This window comes from Cebidichthys violaceus, unplaced genomic scaffold, assembly GCF_023349555.1.
Source record: "Cebidichthys violaceus isolate CVI_PGR_0920_01 unplaced genomic scaffold, fCebVio1.0.p SCAF_67, whole genome shotgun sequence".
In the NCBI taxonomy this organism is placed as follows: Eukaryota; Metazoa; Chordata; class Actinopteri; order Perciformes; family Stichaeidae; genus Cebidichthys; species Cebidichthys violaceus.
The window spans coordinates 977,081-1,002,801 of record NW_027176894.1 but is presented as its reverse complement, the minus strand read 5'-3'; the positions used below and the strand labels follow the sequence as shown (position 1 = coordinate 1,002,801).

The 25,721-nt window shown below is 44.9% G+C and overlaps 1 protein-coding gene across 2 annotated transcripts; it reads left to right on the top strand.

The window, feature by feature from the left end:
- The first annotated feature begins 79 nt into the window (after positions 1-79).
- Positions 80-25,510, top strand: LOC137890616 (enhancer of polycomb homolog 1-like). 2 transcript variants are annotated; one of them, XM_068734775.1, is made up of 15 exons: positions 80-1,295; positions 4,110-4,190; positions 13,762-13,921; positions 16,235-16,380; positions 16,490-16,696; positions 17,872-18,020; positions 18,113-18,260; positions 18,480-18,644; positions 18,819-18,908; positions 19,152-19,300; positions 19,433-19,857; positions 21,622-21,743; positions 21,844-21,982; positions 22,772-23,129; positions 23,881-25,510. In XM_068734775.1, exons 3-15 carry the CDS (start codon positions 13,822-13,824, stop codon positions 23,951-23,953), a joined length of 2,271 nt encoding a protein of 756 aa, XP_068590876.1. In that variant the 5' UTR covers positions 80-1,295; positions 4,110-4,190; positions 13,762-13,821; the 3' UTR covers positions 23,954-25,510. The 2 variants fall into 2 exon arrangements, with proteins under 2 accessions (XP_068590876.1, XP_068590875.1); XM_068734774.1 differs by lacking the exons at positions 80-1,295; positions 4,110-4,190 and adding an exon at positions 5,376-6,074.
- The last annotated feature ends 211 nt before the right edge of the window (positions 25,511-25,721 follow it).

The window sequence follows — 25,721 nt, the reverse complement described above, 5'->3', positions numbered from 1 at the left end:
TTATTGTACAGTTACTATTTCCTGTATTTGTCATTGTACCCACTGGTGTGTTTTTAGTTTTACTCTTCTTACCAGGAGGATGTGATGAGGAAGCAAGTTAGTCACACCGACAAAAATATGCAAATGAGCCAACCAGGTAAATTGTTAGAAATAAAGTTGTATTTGCTCTCAAGGTGCTAAATAGATATAGCAGCTTAAGAACAAGACAATTAAGGAAATAGACATGACTTGTATGCATGTATTAAAAAAACGTATGAATGAATGATAAAAGCACCAACACCAGTAACAAAATATGTGCGTAAACATCCAAGTGTTTCTGTATGTTGTAACGATATGAGTGCAAAGAAATACATATTTAATGTGTGAAATATATCATTTAAAGTAAAGGGACAACAATTCATAGCCCACACATTTCATAACACACACTCATACACATCTTGACACAATCACATTTTCTTTCTTTTTTGTTCATATATTGTTACATATGTTGTAAAGATATGTTGTCAACAATATCACATAGTCATATCTTATGTATATTAATTTTGTGTTCTCTATAATGTTGTGAAATTATTGTATTATATAGATGGATGCTTCAAATAAGCCCAGTGGGCTTTCTGCCTCTTTTCTGCGTTGTGATTATTATGTTATGTATCTGTTATGTTTATGTATTTTTTATTATTTACAATATTTTTATTGTGCAAAATAGACTAAACTAAATTAGTAAAATAAAAATAAAAATGAGGAGCAAGTCTAAATTAAAGACATAAAAAATAAAGATGTAATAGTATGACTTTAGTGGGTGAAAATAAAAATAATAATACAAAATAAAAGATACAGCTAAGCGCTAGCAGCCTCATCTTAGCTGTCAGCCAATCACGTCGCGTTCCATCCCCTGTGGAACGTGACGACATGAGCACACAGGTGATTGGTGGCGTCGGCCGTCCAATCACAGGCCGCGTTTTACAGCAAAGTTGTTAACCCCCAACAGTAGCACTTTGGTGTCCACCTCTCTAGTTTCAAGCCTGCTTTGCATCGACAGGAAAACATCGACCGATAAACGCTTCTTTTTGACGAGGTGGATGTGAAAAAGCGGACACCGGGACACCGGACAACCGTTTGTTTGTGTCTATGTGTTCTAGTAGAAGAAGTAGCCGTGGCTGTACCGTTTACGTTAGTTGTCTCTCTTAGCTGCGTCGTGTTGCGTTTCTTCTTCTTCTTTTATTTAACTTGTAGAAATGTTGCCCGTTTGTCTTTACAAATCCCCCCCAAAACGTAGAGCTACAATGATCGACTCGGTGAGTATTTTTTTTTTTTTTTGAAATGTGTATTTGTATTAACTTGAATCGATGGTTCGCTATTAAAAAAAAGAAAAAGAAAAAAAAGAAAAGAAAAGGCCCCATCGTGAATAGTGTTCTGTGGCATCAGATGATTTCAAACACGCAATCAGATTCCTGCTGCTCAGCTGGATGCGATTCAGCACCAAAAACATCCAAAGTTCCTCGACACTCGTGACATCGATCGATTTAAGGCGAAATAATGTGTGTTTTTAATGCATCAAAACATGAATCTAGTTCACTAGTTGTTACATTAATGGCAGAGCTAGAATGCCTGTGATCTAGGTCAGAAGGAGAGAGGAAACAAGGTGAAGAGGCGACGACGGCTTCAGAGATTATTTGTGTCATAATTTCCCCTAAATAAGGTTCATCATCTTTGGTTGGAAATGTGTATAACATTGTTGGATCAGAGGCTTGGGGTGTGTGGCTAAACAGTGCCAGGCAGTCCCTGTGGTCTACCGGGGAACTGCTTGGTCCTGGGCTTGCCTGGTCCTCGTCCTGCTTGGCCCTGTTCTTGCTTGGTCCTGGTCTTGCTTGGCCCTGGTTTTGCCAAGTCTTGCTTGGCCCTGGTCTTGCCTGGCCCTGGTCTTTCCTTGCCCTGGTCTTGCCTGGCCCAGGTTTTGCCAAGTCTTGCTTTGCCCTGGTCATTCCTGGTCTTGCTAGGCCCTGGTCCTGGTCTTGCTTGGACCTTGTCTTGCTGGGCCCTGGTCTTGCCTAGTCTTGCTTGGCCCTGGTCATTCCTGGTCTTGCCTGGCCCTGGTCTTGCCTAGTCTTCCTTGGCCCTGGTCATTCCTGGTCTTGCCTGGTCCTGGTCTTGCTTGGCCCTGGTCTTTCCTGGTCTTGCCTGGTCCTGGTCTTGCTTGGCCCTGGTCTTTCCTGGTCTTTCCTGGCCCTGGTCTAGCCTGGTCCTGAATGACTCATATCCCCCCCCCCTGCATTATTTGCAGTAACCCGCAGTAGATCCTCTCCCTACATGGACTCATAAAAAGGGGGATAATTATCTTCATAAACGTTTGGAAGACATCCACTAGTTCATCCTAGCTCTTGGTCATTTTTGCATAATCATAGGACACTTGTATGCCTGACTTTTAAAAAAATATTAGTAATTAGGTTGGTAATTATCTGCAAAATAATAAAGAGTATTAAAAGGCACGTCCATGTACAGTACAGCTTAATATCAGTGTAAGTAAAGGGGGAAACCAAGCTCTAAAATGAGACGTTACCTTTTCAAAGAAGCGGACATCATTATTAAAGTGACTGCGTTTTATATCACGCTTCCAGTGATTTTGAATGCACTTTAACATGAACATACGAGCCGCCAGCCACACATCGAGGGGCTCGACTGTCAGACGGCTCAGGTGAAAGGTTTAAAGACGTCACAACATCGCTGACGCTGCTGTATTGATGACGTCTCACACGCACGGGTTAGGATGAGACATCCTGAGGGACAAACGTATCTATAAATGGCTCGTTAATAATACAATTTGAATTATTCTCCTGGGGTTTCATTTGCTTCCGCCTTCATGATGAAAACGCACATTTTTTTTTTGCATGATGGAAATCCGTCCTGATAATGAATAATAAACACCGGGACGGGACACTTTTGGGGACAGGTGACAGTTGAATTGTTTGTGAAATGTACGTCCACAGGCTCTTATTTCACTCTGAAGACACGGAGGCCTCTGGCAGCGTTCAGGTGCAGCACTGGGTTTGTCACTCGAGTTCCCCTTTTACATCACACACATTGTGACCCAGTGGAAACACGAGAGTCTACAGCCACATCAGTGACTGAACCCACATGTTAGCGTTGGCCTGCTAACATGCTGCGTTCACTGTTCTAGCTCAGTGTGGTAGCATGCTAACGTTCACTGATAGTGCTGCAGGAATGAGTCCTAAAACCTGGACATGAGTCCAGGTTCCCTCGTCTCAAAGTCAATGTGTTGTGTTTTTTAAAGGGTTTTTGGTTCGATGCCTGAAATAAGTTCTGTGGTTAAACACGAGCTTCAGAGATTATGTTCTCTGATTTTAAAATACGACAGTGAATACCCCACTCTTGAATCTCAAAGCTTTTAAGTGTCTTTTGTTAATCATTTTTTTAAAAGTCACTACTGGGACTGAAGCGTGGCGTATTTCCTTTTTATAGTGGTGGACTAATGTTAGCTTGTTGTTACTTCTGGGGATTGCATTCACGCATCAAAAATCACTAAAAAATGGTCTTCATTTGTGAAGATTATCTTGCTTATTGTATCATAAATGGTGGTTTGCCACATTGTCCAATAATCTAATGGTAAGATCCCATTTTAGCTTTTTCTTGAGGGAACCAGTGCGATGCTAACTTCTGGGTTGGCCCACAGGAACACGTTGATAAGAAGATCACGGAGTCACTTAGTGGTGTGTTGTTGTTTTTTTTTTAAACCAAACTAAATCCGCTTCATGTGAATTTGCCTGAACACAACAGTCCCTTTAGCGATGCCCACGAATCCAGCCAGGTGTGGTCGTTGGAGGGTTCGACCAATTGACCAATGCGGACAATTATAATCAGGTGGTGGACTAGATGCTTCTACTTTGCTCCACCCAGACGACCCTCTCCTAAACCTCTTTAGCCAACAAGTGAAAAGTCTAAGTTGAGTTTGACTAGCGGGCCGCTTGGTTCGTCTTTTCCTGTCACTTAGTTGTCAAAATGTGTTTTTTAAAGCTTTGTTTTCCTTTTTCTTTAAAGTGCAGAGGAGTTTTGGGCTAAATGTCCTTTTGTTGCTCTTGTCAATTGGCTCTCAGGTCCTCATGATGGATTTACTGATGAGGACTGGACCCCGGTTCCCCTGGGTGGACCCCGGCTAAACCTCATGCCATCAACAGGTAAGGTGTTCTAATGATTGTGAAATGTTATTAACTAGCACTCTACGTGTACTCTGTAGCTGAACCGTCGGTTCTCCACCCCCCCCCCCCCCCCCCCCAAAAAATCCACAGAGGTTCTGCTGGAGCCCCCTAAACTGAATAATGCACCTGCTCGTGGAACCGCACAGAGTTCTGAATGCATATATTGAGCTGGTGGTTTGTTGCATGTTGGTGTCCTGAAAGTCAGATCTTGTGACTGTCGGACCAGAAGAGGGCGACATTGTTCAGGTGTTGGAACGTGTCTCCATGAAGCGTTTCACCTGGAATAAACTTTGTTTTTTTTAAAGTGGGCTGTTAAAGGATCACCAGTGATGGACCTGGATAGCAGCAGCAGCAGCAGCAGCAGTTACTTCTGTGGTAGTTGAGGCGTTGCCTGGAGTGGGTAGTGTGGAATGCATGTCTTGTTCTCCTGATAAGGGATTTGTTGCTCAAGTTTTGCACCAAAGCATGAAACCGACCACCATGAAAGAAACCTTCAGAGTATTGTACTAAAACGTGGCATTGTTTAGAATGTAAAATAATAATAATTAGAGTAGAACCTTTTTTATTAGGGTAGTTTTACACTGTATTTCCTGAGGGGAGCCTTTTTTAATAAACTAGTTAACACCAATTTTAATATTCTCTATAATATCACTGCATGGCTAAACAGAAAAGTTATACAACTGTATACTTAAGCGTTGATTTCTCATGATTTAAGAGGTGTGGTTAAAAACAAACCATGATTTAATGGATCATTAATAATCAAATATTGACTGCAAAGTCAATAAATGTATAATATAATATAAACTAGCAACACTACATTTTTAATAATGTCATTTGATCTAATCATTGAGCGCTGGACATTTTACAAAATCTCGTGATCTTAACTAACTTTATTTTTTGTTATACACAAATAAATTGACTCGTCTGTTTTGGCTTATATATTTTATTTTTGGTGATTGAATATAAGTTATACGTCTCTTTTTACAATTTTTAAGTATTTTATTTGTATTTTTCGTAATCAATTATTTAATATTTTTTATTATGTATTTTATCAGCGCAATATATATATTTCGCCCATAATTTTATACTTTTTTTATTTTTTATTAAAATTAGCAATTGAATGTAAGTTGGGTTTTTTTTTTTTGCTTTTGTAAATGTTTTCTGCATTTTTATTTTTCACAATTCATTATTTAGTGTTTTTTTATTTTATTTTATAATATATATTAATATATATTTCTCCCATGCCTAACGTTAATTTAAATAATGTACGTGCATGTGTGGAGAGAGGAGTTAAGTTTGCGATAATAAAATGACCCCCTTCCCCCCACACCCACACCCCCGCAACGCGCAAGCGCTCGGGATCGTGTGGGAATGGTCGGTCCGCGAACTGGGGGTTGGACCGCTCCGAGCGAAACCAGAGCAAAAGAGTTTTAAATGTCCGCCATGTTGTCCATGGCGCACTGAACCAAACGATAAGGGGAGAGCGGAGCGTCGGAAAAAAACAGTCCGAGAGAGAGCGACCAAGATCCGGGCCTTTTCCTCTCGGCTCCGTTTTGGCGACGCCCTAAAATACCAAGCTACAACAATCCAACCGTTAGAACAAGAGATATAACCGCACCAGAAACATCCATGAAAGCTCCACTCGGTACCGTTTTGAGTATTAGGAGATCCGATAGATTTATATTGCATCTCGAATTGTGAGGGATTAAAATGAGTAAACTGTCGTTTCGGGCACGGGCGCTGGACGCTTCCAAACCGCTACCCGTCTTCCGTTGTGAGGATTTACCCGACCTACACGAATATGCGTCCATTAACCGGGCCGTGCCACAGATGCCTACGGGGATGGAGAAAGAAGAGGAATCGGTATGCTTTTCTAACCGTCCGAAATTGTGGAAAAATATATGCTTTTGGTTTATTTTTTTTATTTTGGCGTCGCTCTTTTTTTTTTTTTTTTTTTTTCTCCTGCGCAAGCTTTCACAAAATGGCCGCCAATTTTTCTCAGGAGAAACACGACGGAATTCTGTTGTAAACGGCTGTTATGTGTGACTATGGTTTAACGTTTGGGCCACGCGGGGATCCGTTGTGTCTTTATGTGATAAAATTACCCGATTTCTCCGGTTTATTTGCGTGTGAGGTGGGTTTTCTGAGTACAAAGGAGTCACGTGACTTCGGCAATTCCGACATTTTGTCTCCGTCTTGTCAGGTCTGGGGGCCTTTATGTTGGCGTAATTGCGAAGGACCAGGGCAAGGGGGCGCTAGCGGGTTTCTTTTTTTTGATTATATGTGGCAGAAATGTCAACACACTACTGCCGCAATGCATTGAGGGGAAAAAAACATCCCCGGTCTCTTGTCGTCTTGTACGGGACGTAGTGAATGTTTTTGTGGGAGTATTTGCTCACTTTATTGTGACATGGTTTAGACATTTATCACTTCAGTCCAGGTTCTTTACCTCTTTGTTAGCCAATGTGTTACAGCCCTCCATGTTTGTTTTATTTTAATGGAGGCTGTCATCATTAACTGTCTTTTGTATTATGCAGCTGTTGTCATGCAGTTATTGCAACCGTTGTTTGAACAGTGAACCATATCCTGCTTATTATTCAATCTTCAGTCTTACGTCCACTTAACTGGAGATATTCCTCTCTATATATCGACCCGTGTTGACATTCTAGATGTGGCGTCTCCAGGGAACACGGTGGTTTGTGTTATTGTGACCGCAACAACCGTCTCTCTGGGTTTCCTAGTGTTGAACATTGAATCGCACCCTGCAAACCAAAACCTCCCATTAACACATTTGGCTATTTTGGCGGATAATTGGTTGTCCTTTTTTAATGGAAGCCTTGTCGTAATATGTCATTTTATTTGGCTGGAGAGAGAGTGCTGTTTTTAGGGATGCATTAGCCACTTGATGCAGGTGAATAAACATAAAGTGTGCTTCCTGCTCTGAGTAGTGTTGTGGTTATCTTTAGGACTTAAGGCGTCGTTTATGAACTAGACACACACTGTGGGAAATTCTATACATTTCATTTATTAGACAGCTGCCCCATATTCTTGCTCCTCTAAGCAGGATATCAGAGTATTGTGTTCTTTATAGCTGACCCAGCAGTCTTGACTGATGTTTTAAACATAAAGGCGTACGGTGACCATCGCTCCAGACGTCCCTGGTGGATGAGACTGTTTTCATTCAGTGTGTTGCAGTCAGCCTGGCTCTCCTGCTCCGGATCGGTGTCAGGGGTTCAGTGTGTCAGATGGCAGTGTGGCGCTCGGGGATGAGATCAGGGCAGCAGCAGGAGGAGGAGGAGGCGCTGCCGGAGGTCTCGCTTATGTAACCGTCATATTATCATAAGAGGTAAACCGAGGCCTGCTGAGTGCCAACAGCTCAGCGTGGGGAGCTGTCTGCTCCGAATCCCCCCCGTCTAGTGTAAATCCTACATGGGAGTATGGTTTTGAATTGCTGTGATTTTGCAGTTACTGTACTGCAGAAGCATCGCTCAGTCCAGCATGTGGTTTTGTAATTTCCAGGCTGTGTGTGTGTGTGTTTGGCTTGACCGGAGAGCCGTCATCGCAGAAACTCCCCTCAGCACGTGCGGCTTGTTTGTTTTGGGCCCGAACACTTTTGTCTGGTGTTTACATTTGGGTGAAAGTGAGGTCAGTGTCTGCGGCCCTGGTGGGAACCCACAGGGATCTGTTTGGGTTGCCTTTCTGCCAGACAGACACGGGGCACTAACCGACACACACACACACACACACACACACACACACACACACAGACAGACAGACAGACAGACAGACAGACAGACAGACAGACAGACAGACAGACAGACAGACAGACAGACAGACAGACAGACAGACAGACACTCACACACTTCTGGCAGCTCCACCGGTGTGTCAGCAGTGTGTGACCTCGCTGGGTGGGAATGTGGGACGCATGTCACCTGTCCAAAGTCTCTGCAGCATGTGTGCCGTGAAACTGAAAGTTACCTTTTTTGTCAGCTGTGGGAAATAAACGCCAGCCTCTTGAATCTCACCCACCGTTTACAGACGAGCCTCGGCTAGATAAGAAGCCTGGGGATGGTCCCCGTTTGTGAGTAATCGGTTTACCTTCATTGTTATGCAACAGTGGGCCCATGCTCAATGTTTGGGGGAGGGGGGGTACAAAAACATATTTTCTTATCTTGGTTTAACAGCAGTATTTTGTAATGGAAAAGTTTCTCAATTCACGCTCTGCAACTCAAACCGCTGTGCAGAGCTTGGCGCATACTAGTGTGTGATGTTTGATTTTCATATCCCAGTTACACACACACACACACACACACACACACACACACACACACACACACACCCCACGTGTTCAAAACCACCCGCTCCCACGCGGTGCATCCAAACCGCTCTGTAATACAGCCACGCGGCCCTCGACGGCCCTTTTCCCAACCGGTTCCCTGCGGCGGTCCGTCATGTTAAGAGGCATTTACAGTGTCTGGCTCTGGCTGCCTCAGCAGACTCGACAGTGATCGATGTGGTCATTTTAAAAGGCTATTTCTAGACTCTGTGTGTGTGTGTGTGTGTGTGGGGGGGGACCGGCTAATGCTCTGTATTCTGAATGTTCACCTCAGTTTAAGTCTGTTTTTTATTCTCCGGCAAAAAGTAAACAAACACATTGCTTGATTGGATTTGGCAGCCGACATGTTTTTTGCTCGAGGCCGTTTGCTTTTATGAGTTGTTTTTTAGTTGTTTTTTTTCCTCGCTCAATTGTGGAGCGGTTCGAGGACGTTGATGCGGAAGTTTAGGAGTTTGCCGTGGGGAGTGATTTTGGTGGGAATGGGAACATGAAGGTTATGCGAGCGTACTTGCACAGACGGAGGAGAGTCACAGTAGATGCTGCACTTGAATGCGTTAAGAGGTCGGTATGGAGAAGCCATATTATGAGAATAAAACGGCTCGGTCCTCTGAACAGATTGGCAGCGCTGGTGACGCGGTGAACGTAAAGTAGGAACCGCTTGCCTCTGGGGTGACACGCTGTGGAGAAGAGTATTAACCCAGAGCACCAAACTCCCGGTCCACACGGTGTGGATGAACACGGTGCTCTGGGGCACAAAGAGACGGATTCAGGAAGTGTTACAGATGATGGTGTACTGAAGGTCACACGTTAAATTAGGTAAAAAAAAAATCCAAATGGTTTTCATATTGTGAAGTAATTATTATGACGAGAGAAACTGTCTGTTTGTCAGGTGATCGTCCGTGACCGATGACAAACCGATTCGTCTCGTATTTAAGAATTTGTGCCGTTGCGAACGAGCACAATTATGTGACGCTTCATGCAACTGCAAGTCCAAAACGAGCCGTGGAGGAACAACCGTAAGACTTTTAGAACTAAATTCACCCTCTGAACCCCGAAAGCTGTTCCTCTCACTGTGGCCTCGTTAAAACAAGTCCTGCTCCTCTCTGGAATCATCATGTAGCGAGAGCTCCAAAAAAAACAGTGGAGCATTATTCCATGTGTCCACAAGTATTACTAATTTAAAAAAATAAATTGAAGCCCTCGATGCTACATGTATTGCACGAATAACATGTTTAAACGCTCTGTGTTCAGCCGCCTGCAGTTCGGTGAGAGGTTCACAGAGTTTGTCACTGTCGGTCTCAGCCGAGTCGGTTCTGGTTTCCCATGATGAGAAGCACAGAATTGAATTCATTTGACAGGATCTGGTTCGTGCAAACTGTTGATTTTGATGAAATCTTCAATATTGTTGTTTTTCTTGACGTTTCTCTTACACATGATGTGTTTAAGGGCCGTCGGAGAGTTTAAAATTGGCCAATAATGTTTGCTTTGACAGCTTCTGGCTATTATAAATGGTGCAATTTTTTTTTGACCTTTTTTTTTTTTTTTTAATTTATGCAACAAAAATTTCTTAACGCACCCAACAGGTTTTGGGGTTCAGAAGTTTTGTAATTCATTCCCATGCATGCTGCTCAGAGGAATGACAGTGAGCTAAACAACTAACATTAACGGAGGTTGCATTCATTTTTCATTATGACGCGTCCAAGCTCTGTCAGTAAAAATTAGTATTGGGTGATGTTCTTATGTTAAATTGAAAATTGCTTTTTTTTGCAAGAAACTTGAATAAAGACAATAGTCTGAAGATGTTTCCACACCAGCATGGAATAGATATTAGAGGGAAGTCAACTGTTGAACGTTAACTCCAAGCAGCGTATTAAAATATCATTTAAAAGTACTGATGCCAACGTTCCTCTCTTCAAGTAATTGAATATGAATAGTGCTTTCTGAGAAACGGCACACTGATGAAACTCAGTGGAAACTGTTCTAACTCTGTCTTCATGTGGGACCAAGAGAAGCTTAACTTTAACCAAAATCATTTGACTCCAAGAACTAAGCTAAAAACACAGTAATGTGTCTCTTGATATATGGAGCAGCTCGGGTCAATTAGAACTGTTATTGTTGAAAAGTTGCACTTATAGAGTTGTCAATCTTCAAAAGCATTTTACCGACATACTGGTAGCTTGACAGCTGTTCTAACAATGGCCCTGTTTTGGGTTTACTGTCACAATAAGAGAGGCCCGAGGGGACAGCTGGTGTCTTTTGGAGCTAGTGCTGATGGCCACTCAACAGAAAAGAGTCGGCAACACCGGCATGTCTTCTGGTCTGTTGTAGTACGTTCTGAATTACACTTTTAACACTGAAACGCACCAAAGCTTCTGTTTACTGTCCAGATTAGTATGACAACCCTGTTGCATTCTGTTAGATACTTCTGTATAAATTATTAATAATGTGTTTAATTCCGATTGTTGGATCAACAGGATGTTTGGCGTCAGTGTGACGAGGCACCTTGATGTTTGAGCTTCAGACACTAGCTATAGTATTGTCTTGCAGTATAGCCGGTGGCTCCTAGATGTGCGGTTGGGTTGTATGTTGTCGACATTAAGGCGATTTTTAACTAACTTACTAGAACAGAGATGTGATCTTGAATGTGGTGGAGCGGCATGTCCTCCCGCTGAGCCCTGTCGATCAGCACAGGGGAACTTAAAATCCTGAAGTACAAACCGGTTCACCTATTTCCTTAAACCTGACTCCTCGTCTCTGTCCTCCATTGACCTGCTCACCAAAAAAAACCTCCTTAAATGTGGTTATCGTTACGCATATAGCTGTTCTAGTATCTCATTATTGCATTCAAAGGTTTTCAAATGAAGCTTCAAAAGTCGTCATATTTTATGAATCCATCATCTTTAAAAAAAAAAAAAAAAGAGCAAAATATGATTTCTTTGTTTGTTGTGGTTGTATGACTGTAGTTGATGGTGCTGTTGTATTGCTGCTGGAGCGCCTGTTGATATGGATGTGTTCCCTGCTGCTGCTGCAGGTAGGGCAGAGTTGTTTTTATACCGTAGCGAAAATGATGTTTTTAAAGGCTAAGCGCCAACAAATGTGGATTAAAGCAGTACGTTTGTCATGCAAACAATGTTTCTTTAAGTTATTAATACTTTGAATTACATGCATACATTATGAATGAAGCCTCAAAGTCTTCAGTACAGCCGAGTTATGGATATGTTTTTGATTGTGATATTAAAGATAATAGCCTCGTATTAAACGGAACATGCAGCTGTGATATTGTTGCACCAAACAGACTTCTGAAGGGAAGCCTCTGCTTGAATTAAGAAGACTTTGCTATTAAATAGATTTTATTGTTTAGATGCTTATCTAGATGAAACCATCAGGTAACTTATAGTGTATTTCTTGTGATATGAAAGCAGAAACGATCCTCCGACCCTGAATAGAGTTTTTTTTTTTTTTTGTGGAGTCGCAGCTTGAGGTGAACCTGACGAACGTCACGGAGTTAAGAATCAGATTCGGACTGAGCGGCGACCGCACCTGTTGAATCCTAATGAAGCTCTCCAATGCTAGTTAGCGTAGCATATCGTCCTACAAGAGATACATGTTGGACTCATTTTTAGTGGGTTGTTTTTTGCAAAGTCAGTTGTTTTCTATGGGGAAAAAAAGACCAACTCATTCACATACTTTCTTTTTGACTCATTCACCGTCTAGCTTCCCTCACACAGATCCCCCTCCCCCCCCCCACTCCCCTGTGTCTCCGGCAGCCTCAGGAGAAACAATAAACACACCCCTCCTCCACCACAGAGCTGCAGCACGCTGCCTTGTTGACAGACTGCCTGCCAGCGGCTCAGCGCCCAGCTCTGGGCCAAAGGCTCTACTACTACTACTACTACTACTACTACTACTGCTGCTGCTGCTACTACGATCACACGAGCTGCCCGCCAGCAAACCAGTTAGTCAGCCAGATATCCGGCCTGTCAGCCTGTCTTCCTTCCGGCACATTACCCGTCAAGCGGCTTGGCGGTGGCGGGTTCTCGTCACACTTGTGGTGGCGGGTAAATGAGGCTGACGTGGCAGAGTTTAACAGGCTTAATAATGTTGTTGTGATCGGTTTAGTTTAGTGGATTTGTTTGTTTGTTTCAGCACTTTTTGTAAAGATTTTTGCTTTGGTCCATTATTTTCTAACTCTCTTATTGTTGATATTGAGACGGCTAAATGATGTCGTACAGGTTGTTGTTTAGCTCTCGGGACGGTAGAGAGAGAGACAAATGTCCTCTGCAGTAGTTAGAACTTTTCTGTTGACTTCTATAGCAGTTAGTTCATTTGTCAAAATCGTTTACTCTTTCACAGCTGCTTGAAGCCGCTTTACAGTTGAGGGACAACACATTAGTTGGTGCTCTTTGATGGACAAACTATGTATTGATGTTAATTACCTCAAGCTCACTAATAGCCAGCTGTGACTGTGTCTCACAAGTCAGAATGTGGTCATTGACACCCTTGGGGCGTGTGTGTGTGTGTGTGTGTGTGTGTGTGTGTGTGTGTGTGTGTGTGTGTGTGTGTGTGTGTGTGTGTGTGTGTGTGTGTGTGTGTGTGTGTGTGTGTGTGTGTGTGTGTGTGTGTGTGTGAGTGAGGATTGTACTCGGACCAGCACGGCCACCCAATTTACACCCCTGCATGTTGTCTCAGGTTTCCGTACTGTAGTTTGTGGAGACTTGGCAGACATGTAAGCGGAGACCAGTTTACTAGCCTGGATGATCTTTGTGTCATTCTGCTGCTTGGATTCTTTGACATTCTTTAATAAATGGTTTATTCCTTTTTAGTGCAAGTGTGTCTGGAGAATAGCCGGTCCACCTTAAAGGGACAGTCCACCCCAAAGTGAGCCTGAGCCGAAGTTACCGTTCTCAGCACTGCTGCGTCCACAGCTATAAGATAATCCTTCATTATAACATGTGGTCACCTATATTACCAACGCATGAGAGGGCTGAAGATGATGTGCAGGTTGTGGGTGGCAGACTCAACTTTTAAATACTCCAGAGCACGTCCTGTATTGTTGTCTTCACCACTCGTAGTTTCTACAGTCACCATTTCTAAATCGTCTGTAAGAACCAGTTCAGTGGTCCGGGTGTCTCACCCGTCCGCTCAGTGGTCCGGGTGTCTCACCCCTCCGGACGTGGTTCAGGTGTCTCACCCCTCCGTCTTTTGTCTCTGCAGGAACACCATCTCCAGCGGGCCATCTCGGCGCAGCAGGTGTACGGCGAGAAGCGAGACAACATGGTCATCCCGGTGCCCGAGGCGGAGAGCAACATCACCTACTACGAATCCCTCTACCCCGGGGAGTTCAAGATGCCAAAGCAGCTCATTCACATACAGCGTGAGTGGGTCTCTCTCTCTCTCTCTCTCTCTCTCTCTCTGTCTGTCTGTCTGTCTGTCTGTCTGTCTGTCTGTCTGTCTGTCTGTCTGTGTGTGTGTGTGTGTGTGTGTGTGTGTGTGTGTGTGTGTGAGAGAGAGACGCTGAAAGAGGACAGGATGAGCTTGATGCAGCGGATTAGGAACCTCGGTCCTTTCATTAGGTCGTCTTAGTGGTTCCTTCAATTAGTTTGAATGCATTAAGTCACACTTTGGGGCCGTTGATCAAAATGATGATTTGCAGCGAGGAGAATATTCCAGTGTTTTTATTTGTAAACCTCATTAGACCCTTATCATTTCAGTAGATTAACATTTGGCCTATAAAGCACTCTCGTGTCTGAACGAAGAAGTTGGATATTTCCTGGTGTTTTTATGAACTAAATGTTGTTTCAGACGGCTATTTGTGCGTTTTATGCCATCAGACGTGTGTTTATGAGCTTCTACTGAGTTGTCAGTTCGTGAGGTTGTTCAGTAATGATATTAAAGAACATTAGTTGACGAGATTGCTTAGTTCAGTAACCACGTCTGTGTCACAAGTGGTTGCCGTGATTGTTTCTCCAAGGAAAGCAATTTGCTGTTCCCGACGTGCACACAGACGCGCTATCAGTCGGAGGCTGAAGTGACAAATGTTTCGTCCCGTCAAACCGCCGTCCGACTAATTTCAAGGTTTCCTCGGGAGGTCTAGACGGTCTGAGACGTGTGGAAAATCTATTCTTCAAACGGCTGTCTTTTTGTCGAGGTGTGAGTGCACTTAACGCAGCTGCACATTTGCCGTCATTTCATAAGGTGACGGGTGATGAATGCAGCAAAGAATCAAGTTTCTGCAGAAGAAAATTGAGCTAGAAACCGGGAGAACTTTTCTGAATTAGATGGAGCAGCGAATCCTCCGCTCTGCACGTTGTTTTGCTCTCTGATTGTAAGCACAGCAGTCTGACTTTAGAAGCTGCTTTCATTTGATTTCGGCAGTGTGCCTCGCCGATCACAAACCTAGAAGACTTGTACGATGATGTGTCTGGTCAGTCTGTGAGCTGCTGGGTTGGATGTGGCTGAATGTACCAAACGTCGCACAACAACATAGATATTCTATATTCAAAAGGTTACTTCTAGTCCGTCCTGGAGGGTTAAATCTGCCGTCATTACGCCTGACGATCGTCTAGTGTGTCTCTAACCTACAGCTGCTGGCTGGGCTGTACTCTTAAAGCAATCATTTATTCCAGTCCAGTGTGAGAACGTCGGTCCCGTGTATTGTAATGGATGCGTATTCTATCGTTCCACAGAGAGGACCTGCATCAGGTTGATGCGTGTTGCCTCTTGTTTTTGTCTGGGATGCTGCAGGTGTCAGTTTGATGTGTGACTCAGTCAAATACTGACGTGCCGCGGTCTATAAATATGACCAGCTGCGTTCCTCTGAACGTGAACCGTCGTCAGTGTTTCGTTGCATTAGTTTCCATCTTTGTTCAGCGATATAGAAGAAGTGTTTAAATCACCGGGTTCAGGCAGCACTTTACGCCATTTAAAAATGCACATTTTGTCTCTTTATGTGACAATCTGGTCAATATCTGTAAGTTTATGTTTAGATTTTACGCTTAGATTTGTTTCTTTTTGTTGTCGGACAGTTAAAATCTGTCATCAACAGACTTGAATACTCATTAAATGATGATGGACTGCTGTGTCGGTGGGAAGGTTGAGGAGAGAGGATGTAATCGATCTCTTTGTACATCAGTTACGTGACAAGACGGTGAAAGCGTGGCGTATATCTGACATAAAAGAGGTCGGTAACTGTCGGTATGAGAAGGAACCATCTTTTTATCTTTTTAAAATCCGACTGACTTTCATGGGATTCACCGTCGGCTGCAGGCAGACGTGACTTTATGCGAGTTTTGCTGCCGACAGAAACTAAAAGTTAAAGTTCATAGAAAGTTTGTTTTTGATCTATTTCTGCTTTGTAGCGCTGCCTTCAGTCATTACCAGACCAATTAGGCTGACTTCTGACTTTGACGCCACAGCACAGAGTAGAGAGGTCTCTTCGGATCACAGGATGAGCTCAACACCAAAATGGTTCAAAGTGAACACGAATGCCTTCCTGAATAACGAGATTACAAAGGCTGAATTTAAAAAAACAGGCCAGTGTGGCACTGAAGTTTAAGAACACAGACACGTGGATGAGTTATTTTATTCTTTATAATCGGATTACAACCTCTGGTTTTGCGCTGGTCAGAAATCTGCAGTGTTCCGTAGACTCATCCTCATCCTTCCTTGTTTCCTTTCCTCCCTGCAGCTTTCAGCTTGGACACAGAGCAGCCCGACTACGACCTCGACTCGGAAGACGACGCGTTTGTCAACAAGCTGAAGAAGAAGATGGAGATCAGCTTCCTGCAGTTTGAGGAGATGATTGACCGGCTGGAGAAAGGCAGTGGACAGCAGGTCGGCAGACAAATGCAAAATATAGATGGATAGATAGTGTTGAAAGCCCTCCATAACAGATCAGCCACTTTTATTTATCACAAATGTAACTCCCGTCTTCTTCTTTAAGGCGGTGAGCCTTCCGGAGGCCAAACTGCTGCTGAAGGAGGACGACGAGCTCATCAAGGAGGTCTTCGACTACTGGAGCCGCAAGAGGAAAAACAGCCGAGCCAACTGTCTCATCCCCAACGTCAAGCAGGAGAAGCGGGACGGCTCCAGCACCAGTGATCCCTACGTGGCCTTCCGACGGCGCACCGAGAAGATGCAGACCAGGAAGGTGGGTGGTGTTTACGCTCGGGCTCTTTACGGGCCGGTCTGTGGTCGTCGTGTCGGTGGTTGGATTCTTTGTTGTTAGCTTGTTGCGTTGTGCAGCAGGACGTCTTATTGTGACGACATCTGTGGAGGGAATACTGAGGGTTTTTTTAAAAAAACCTTTTTGTTGCGGGAGATATTTCACCACGTTTCCTCTCAGTGATACCATTCTGCTGTGTCACTGTCTTTTGTGAAGAGCCGGTTGTGTGTAATCACAGCTTTTGTTATTGCTGTAAATAAATTAAAAGTCTGCTCAACGAGCTTCTCTGAGAGATGATTGATGCAGACGCAGCGGTTGATCATCTCATTGTTCATTGAGAAAGAGACTGAAGTCCCTGACGTCAGTGATTTTTGGGCAGAAGTTGCTCTGTGAATGCAGAGCAAGAGGAGGCATCTCAACCAGCACTATGTGAGGAAGGACATCGGCCATATTGCACTGTATGAAGTCAGGCTGCTGTTTATTTGCGCCTGTTAATCCTCAGACCTGTAACGTGATCGTCTCTTTCATTTTCAGGGAGGTTTACTTTTAGTGTCGACTTGTGTGAGCCAGTTATTCTTGTTTGTATGGAAGTTCCAAATACAAGACAATCAAATGTGAGAAAGGACAGTTATTTAAAACAATGACTTCATTGATTTTACAGGTAATTCAGTGTATTGTGTGTGTGTGTGTGTGTGTGTGTGTGTGTGTGTGTGTGTGTGTGTGTGTGTGTGTGTGTGTGTGTGTGTGTGTGTGTGTGTGTGTGTGTGTGTGTGTGTGTGTGTATAAACCTTTACCGTGATAGATTCAGTCCATCCTTACTAAGTAACCAGATATTCTGAGAAACGCTGCACCTCTTGAAATATAAAACTATTACTTTAACATAAACTCCAGTGGATTTTTCTTGAATTGGTGAAACTACACTGCTGAACACCTTGACTCCATGACATTCTCGTCTCCTCTCGACTCTCTTCTGAAGGATGTTCATGCCACCAAGTGGTCATTTGAAGAACTTTACCCTCGGCGTTGACGTTGTGATCTTAATGACCCGTTTGCTTTCATTCAGACAAATGTGTTACAAACCTACCAGGTGTTTGTGATGCACATAAATGAACATGCAATGTATTTAAATTAACGTCCATGTTCTTCCTTCACCACTCAAGAACCGCAAGAACGACGAGGCGTCCTACGAGAAGATGCTGAAGCTGCGCAGGGATCTCAGCCGAGCCGTCACCATCCTGGAGATGATCAAGAGGAGGGAGAAGAGCAAGAGAGAGCTGCTGCACCTCACACTGGAGATCTTTGAGAAGAGGTGAGCCTCTGAAACATGGAGACGCTTGACGAGTCCGAGACTCTTGATTAGAGAAAACCTACTAAACTAAATGTGTTTTTATTCTGTTCCAGAAACGTCATGTCGGACTACAGCGGGGAGGTCATGGCGGAGGTGTTGGCTGAACGGGCGCTGGTGAGGCCGCAGATCATTCCCCTGGTCCCAGTCACGAACCAGTACCGACACCAGGACCACATGGACCTCAAGGACTACAAGTCCAAGGTGAGGCTCAGCTTTAACCTCAGGGTTCTGACGCTGCACTGTATACATGAGAGAAAGTGTTATTTATATTTATATAAGAGAAGGACTCTTGTCAGTCACATTGTTGTATTGTTTGAGAGGTCTGTGTGCGACATTAGTTATGTCCCGTAGTCTCCTTAACAGGTGCTTTTAAGGAGGTCCAAAGTCTCATGAGTTGTCTCTTCTTTTTCCCCCCGTTAGCCCGAGAAGACGGAAGTTCCCCGACAGAAGAGGAAGTACGAGAAGAAGCAGAAGGCGCTGCCTCTCTCGTCGGGCGCCCCCCACCATCCGGGTCCCGTCGTCTTCAACGCCAAGGACCTCAACCAGTACGACTTCCCGAGCTCGGACGACGAGCCCTTCTCCCAGGTACAAGCGCCGCTCGGTGCCCACCGGAGCTCTTTCCACGCCTTCCGCTCCTCTCTGCCCTTTTTCCTGTCCTGATAAATCCACTCCAAATTGTGAAAACTGTCACGAGACGAGTGGGCGGGGCTTCGGCATTATGAATTCTGCTCTTCCACTGACCTTTTTGAACCTCCACAGCTGCACTCGGGCTCATCGGAAGCAGAGGAGGAGAACGACCCCGATGGTGCCTATGCCTTTCGCAGGAAGGCAGGCTGCCAGTACTACGCTGTGAGTACTGTGGTCATCCACGCGAAGTATTTAAACAATTAAAAAATAGCATGTCGGAGCTTTATTTTGACATGCTGGTGGGTTTAAGGGGTCATTATGTACCAGCAGTGGTGCTCCGAGGTTGTAGATGCATTTAAATGCTTTTTACAGGCTCCGGTTATAACGGGTCTCTAAATCGACCCGTCAGAAGTCGGAGGTATTGTACGGAGAAAGTGAAAATGAAACGAGTGTCTTTTGCCTCAGACTCGTCAGGACCGCGTGGGCAGCTGGCCGTGGTGCGGACCCTGGGACGACGGTCTGGCAGAAGCTCGTTTTCGCTACAGCCTCACCACGCTCACCGTACCGCGGCGCTGCCTCGGCATGGCTCGGCGGCGCGTGGGACGAGGCGGCAGGTCGGTTCAATTCTCTTGTTCTGTTTTTTGTTTTTGATCGCGTGCTCGACCTCGCTGAACACGTGGCTCGTCAAGGGCTTTTGAAATGCACGTCGGTTACCTGACGCTCTCCTCCTCCTCCTCCTCCCTCAGGGTGTTGCTGGACAGGGCGTTCACGGACCACGACAACGTTTTCCACGGACTGGACCCAGAAATGCTCGACCTGCCTCCTCCCCCCTCGCCGCCTACAACTACTTCACGCTCGCCGGCCACCGACAAGTTTGCCAGTACCTCAGAAACAAATACCTCGGACAGAAGTTCCTCCTCCTGCAACTCCTCTCTTTCCTCTCCCTCTTCTTCCACGGACCTCAGTCAGATACTGTTGAATATAAAGTCGTGCCGATGGAGGCACTTTAGACCACGGACACTACCACTACACGAGCTGGACAACGCCCACCCGCTATTCAGGAAGCTGAGTCGAGGCCTGAAGCGACCGATCTCTTCCTCCACAGCCGGAGGACAGCCGTACGGCTCTCAACGGCCGCTGAGGGTCGTCCCCGCACCCCCGCCCGTCGCTGGTAGGTGGAGCGGCTGCCTCCAACACACGCATGTCGTCAGACCTCCATCTCTTGCTTTTGAGCCTCTTTTTTTATACGTTAGAATAAGATTAAATTAAATCCCATTTCCTCCTGATTGTGTGCGAGAGGAGATGTCAAAACCTGAGCACATAAAACCAGGTTTTGGGTGTTTTTGTTGACCTGACCCTGAACAGGTCTGCTAGTCCAGAGAGGTCTTTCAGTAGAGCGGAACAGATAAGCATGATATCGGTGTGGTGTTTTGCGGGGGAACTGTATCAAGCGGATGTGTAAGGACGTCTCTGCAGCAAGACTATTTATGTTTATTTGATTCAAAATGGTATTTTGACACGTTTCACATTGCTCACTCTGCGATTTGAGAATTCCAGAAGGCTACATTGCGATAGGACTTCAGGCCGAGTACTCTGCAACTGTCCATGAATCTGTCTATGCTCACCCTGTTACCCCGACATCCTGTCTTTTACCTGGATTGAGGCGATCGCTTACCCTCCAGCTGTGTTTTGAACATTTTATTTATTTTGTTACTGCGTAGTTCATCGGGTGCAGCCGTCGCTTTGCATTCACAGCGCAGGCCCCCCCCCCCCCCAGTCCACAAGGTGTCAATTAGAACCTGGGGTTTGATAAATACATTCATGAGATGCAAAGGATTTGTTGGGCTGCGTGGACAAAGAGGAGCGCAGCGCTGAATACAAACTAAAAGCCACACGGCTCCCCGGTGGCTTCACTGCGAGGGCGTCCACGTCGCTACAAGCGCTTCACAGGAGTCGTTTATGTTTTTGTATTGATTGGAATATTTTGCCGGCACCGTAAACTAGAGGACGCCGTTGTAATGAAGGGATTTTTGAGAGATACTCGTGCGACGACGGTAGCGGTTAAGTCCGCGTCGTGAGCACTTCTGAATTAATACGTCGAGTGTTTTTGATTAAAACGAGACGGCGGCAGATTAAATGAAAGCAGCGTGAAGGGTGTTCCAGATGGAGGCGGAGCCAGAGGACGAGCGGTGACTTTCAGACGAGTCCTGTGAAGTGGAGAACTGAAGGGGAAAACAAAATCTATATTTTACTGAAGCACATGTTCCACGTTAATACCTAGAAATGTGGGAATAGGACTTCACAATCGATAGAACGCCAGTAAAGAGAGACTCCCACGCAGAGTAGAATCTGATCACTGAAACCAATGGATTGTTGGATTGTCAGGAAAAATCACAAAGTTGAATCTGAATCGTACAGACATACAGGGGAGCACCAGAAACTTGGTTGCACAATTAAATGTGGTTTCATTCACTAAAAAAACAAAAACAAATTTGAGATTTATATTTCATTATCCCCCCCAAGAGAGAAACGGTGGCCTCAAACAACCTCGTGCATCAGTGATGAGTTTCTCACAGAGCTGGTGCTCGATTACAAGAAGCTGCAGGAGGTGTGGCCGAGGACTTGAGTCACTCGTCCTGTTTAAGAGCCACAGATGGTCATTGATCTGATCCTTCACCACTAGACCGCCACGTTTCTGAGCCGAAGACTTGTTTCCAGAAGTAGTCTGGTACTTGAGGAGAATTCATTTTATTCAAACGCAGCACTTAAGACACACACACACACACACACACACACACACACACACACACACACACACACACACACACACACACACACACACACACACACACAGTCTCTGCAACAGTTCCTAGATTTGTCTCAACGTGTGACTCTAATGTCCAGATGCGTAACGGACTCTTTGTGTGTCCCTCAGCTTTCACAGCCGAACAGTACCAGCAGCATCAGGAGCAGCTGGCCCTGATGCAGAAACAGCAGCTGGAGCAGATCCAGCTGCAGCAGCAAGCCAACAGCACCGCCACTACAAACAGCACAAAGGTCGGTGGGCCACTGGTCGCTTCTGCTCGTTTTTGCCCTCGGTTCTTCTTCTCTCCTCTCATCGGTGACTTCTAACGGTTCTTCTTCTTCTCCACCACAGGGCCTGGCGAATACGTTGGACCAGGCCGGCGCTCAGTTCGCCGCCTCGGCCCTCGTCACCGCCGACAAGCTGCTGGCTCTCAAAACCAAGGAGGAGCTCGCCCTGGGAGGCGGAGTCAACGGCGTCCTCTCCCCCTCAGGTACGACGACGCGCTTCGGCTTCGACAAAAGGAGGGTCTCACTCGATGACTCGATGACGGGAACGTTTTCTCTTCTGTAAATAAAGGGACTGCTTGTCGTTGAGCGTGACCCTCCTCTGTTCCCATCAGTCAACACAATAATGATCATCATTCTGAGCATGATGGGAGCTCCACAATATGCCATCACAGTAACGGCTGGAGTCATCGTCCTCTTATTTAATAACAGTCTTGATCCACTGGGAATGTTTCCATTCCGCAATTTATCCCAGCTTGAGATTATTCGTAAAGACAAAAATATGGTTTGGTTGCATTACAGTGACACTGAATAGACGAACAATGAGGGTCCTAAAATCCCATAATGCAGTGCACTGATAACGGCACGAAGCAGACTGAACCAAAGCTGCGGCACTAAACTCCCCCAAACAACCACCGACGACCATTCTGTAGTCTGCTAGATAAAAGTGCCAAAATGGGATTTCCATTTGAGATTATTCTGCAGATGAAAAAGAACCACGGCTCTTTTTTATAAAAAAAAGATAAAACTACTCAAAACTTATACAATTATTTGTTCTAATCGCTGCTTTTTCTTTGTGATTCTGGTGAAAAGGAATAAATCCAGCTCTTAAAACGATCTTCTGCCTCACAGGAGATGTTTAATACTGTTGTACACATTTATAAAGTTGGTTCATATTCAGTACTTCAGGTTTACAAAATACCTCACAAAGAACGGTTGATAATTCAAACCTGACGTCTCTAAACCCCCCCGGCCTCTTTTGACCCCCCCCCCAGGTGTCTACAAGGGCTTGCACCTCTCGAGCACAGCGTCCCCTTCCCTGGCTCCACCCACCTCCACCCCGACACCCGCCTTGCTCCACCCCTGCACCACCACCAGTAACAACAACGGCACCGCCCACGCCGCCGCCACTAACGCCGCCGCCGCCGCCACTCAGGTCCTGCTGGGAAACAACAACAACAACAGCCTCCGTCTGGGCGTCCCCACGGGCAAGCGCGTCCACGCCCCCCGGACGCTGAGCGCCGCCATGTCGACATCCGCCTTAAAGCTCGCCCACGCCGCCACCGCTACCGCCAACTGTCAGAAACCCAAGAACACCGCGGCCTCGGCCTCGCCGCTGGACAAAGTGCCCAGGTGAGGTTAAAGGGCGACGTGTCTGGAAATGAATGAATGAATGAATGAATGAATGAATGAATGTCTTGAGCACTACGTTTAGCTTTCCAGATGTTCTGCTGCTGGAGTCACTAAGCTTGAAGTATGTGGAGATATTCCAGAAACAAGAGGCTGTTTTAAGCCTTTGGTTAGATTATGAAAGAGTTTATTCTTTGTCTTTTATTGGCGTTGGAGAAAGGGCCTCATACCTGCAGAAGAAAGTGTAAAATGCGTCTATAAGTACTATTCCACTGCAGGAACGTGAGGAAGTGTAACATTAGCCACGAGTTCTGCTTGTGCCAAATTCTTTGAGAACTGAATTTCAGGCAGTTCCAGGTACTTTTTAAAGGAACTGCCGGCAGCGCTGTTGATGGTATGAACTGGTTTACCGCCATCAACAAAGACGTAATGTACACAGTAAATCATCTACCCAGCAGGTGACACCACTCCGCTTCATTTAAGGGAAGTACACGGTTCCATTGCAGCAGCAGGAGGAGTTTAAAACAAAGTGGTAAAAGCAAAAGGTGCAAATGTTCCAACGGCACAAGTAATGGCTGCAGACGATGCACCGGTAGTAGAAAGGACCTCCTCAATGCAGTACATCCAAAGTTCAGGTTACGATCCGCTCCGGATCAAGTCCCTGCAGTGGGAAACACTAAAGCTACATCAATGAAACTCTTGTTTTACTACTTTTGCAGCTGACCGTGTGTCTTTCTGTCTCTCTGTCCCTCAGGGAGAACCACGAACAAGACAAGCCAGCACTGAACAGTCTATCAGAGAACACAGTGGCCATGGAGGTCACGTAGCGTCCCGTACGCAGCGCGGGGGGGCAGGAGGGGGGGGTGTGACTCCATCGTTGTTTTTGTTGTTTTAAGGTGCTATGCATCGTTCGTTAGTGGTGAAAGCAAAGTGGTGGCGGCACGAGCACAGCAAAGGCTTCTGGGACTTAATTGCAATGCTCGTCTCGTACAATTATTCCCCCCCCCCCCCCCCCCTTCTCTCTCAACCCATTTCCCTATTTGTTACTGTTAATAAGAGATCGTATGTAAATTCTTAATATGGCAATTATATGTACAGTACTGCATATTTGTAATACCACCCCCCCTTGTTCTTGTATATAACATTACTTGAATACAGAATTGTTCATTTGTGATGTTTTGCACTCGAGATATTGAAAAACAAAAACGACACAAAAAAAAAAATCAAAATTAAAAGGAGACAAACTGGTGCGGGTGTGAGGTGTGAGCGTTGTACCACAGATGTCTGTCATCACACGCATGGTGCAGAGCTGCTGTCTGATCTATTTATTGTGCCGCGTTTACAAAAAGGTTTCTTTATTTCTCCGTTTCCTTTTTCTTTTTTTTAAATCCGTCTTTGTTATTTTTATACACTGTCCCCCCCCCCCCCTCGTGCTGTAGTCTGTGTTTAGCTCGATTTTTACAAAAGAAAAAGAAACACTCTTGTCTTTTATTTTTTTTGTTTGTGGATGTTGTGAACGTGGCCGTGAGGTTTTGGTCGTCGGTCGTTCTTCTTCCACGACGTGGTTCTGCGTCGCGTTGAGTCCGTGGAGTCGTGCGTTCACACAGATTGAGCCGGTAGAAGAGGAGGAGGAGGAGGAGGAAGACGTCGGGTGTGAATTTGTTTGTTGTGGGCATCAGTTTGTCGGTTAATCGGTTTCCACAAAACTCTTCCATACATTTAATATTCCTGAGACAAGTAACAAAACAATGGGGACGATGACGACTCCTACCCAGAAGACTTTGCTGCTTCTGACTCATCTAAGCACTATATGATTTACTTTATTGATTGATGCTGCTTTTGTTTGATTTTCTCATTTACTTTCTCAAAGATAAACCCCCCCCCCCTGTCATTTTTTAAAATATATTTTTGTATCTCCCAAGTTTTTCCTCACGAAATAACTTCATTCTGTTGTTACTTGTTGATCTTTTAAAAAAAACACAAAAAAACCAAGGGAGTTAAAAAAAACTGCAGTAACTGACATTTATCATTCCAGCTTCTACATAAAAAAAAAGGAAGACAATGCGTATTAAATGAGGAAGAAGAAGAAACCGTTTTCTCTACTTTTAAGAACTCTCCAGAAGGCGAGTTAACACGTTAACACGTCATCTGAGGGGGAAACGAGACAAAACCTTTAAAACACGTCTCTCTCTTCTGTGAAGAGTTTGGTACTGAACAAGGCTACTTGTAGTTTTTCTTTGTCTGTACCACAATCCCAATGGCCCAGTTGATTCATGAGTTTTTGTTTTTGTAGACCCTTCACACACACCCTTCACACACACACACGGGAAAGACTAAGAATCCTCTTGAATTGTCATGAAATGAAATAAAAATCCAGGGCATTATGTGTTTTGACCAGCATGTCTCGTTTGTTTTTGATATCTTCTCCTCTTTTTTTTTTTTTTACTTTTTTTTTTTTTTTTTTTAATGTTAATGGAGGAACCTCCGGACTGACCCTGTTCAACACTGTGTCTGTGAACAACACGTCGTTTCCTGTATTTGGGCACCAAAGGTCGTGAACGTGGAGCGTGAGCAGAAAATGTCCTGTTTTAAAAA

Excerpts from the sequence above, each read along its gene's own strand:
- LOC137890616 (XM_068734774.1), top strand. The coding sequence starts at position 5,922 with ATGAGTAAACTGTCGTTTCGGGCACGGGCGCTGGACGCTTCCAAACCG. Across the intron at positions 13,922-16,234 it reads GCAGCTCATTCACATACAGC|CTTTCAGCTTGGACACAGAG; the intron begins GTGAGTGGGTCT and ends TCCTCCCTGCAG. Across the intron at positions 19,858-21,621 it reads CGCACCCCCGCCCGTCGCTG|CTTTCACAGCCGAACAGTAC; the intron begins GTAGGTGGAGCG and ends TGTGTCCCTCAG.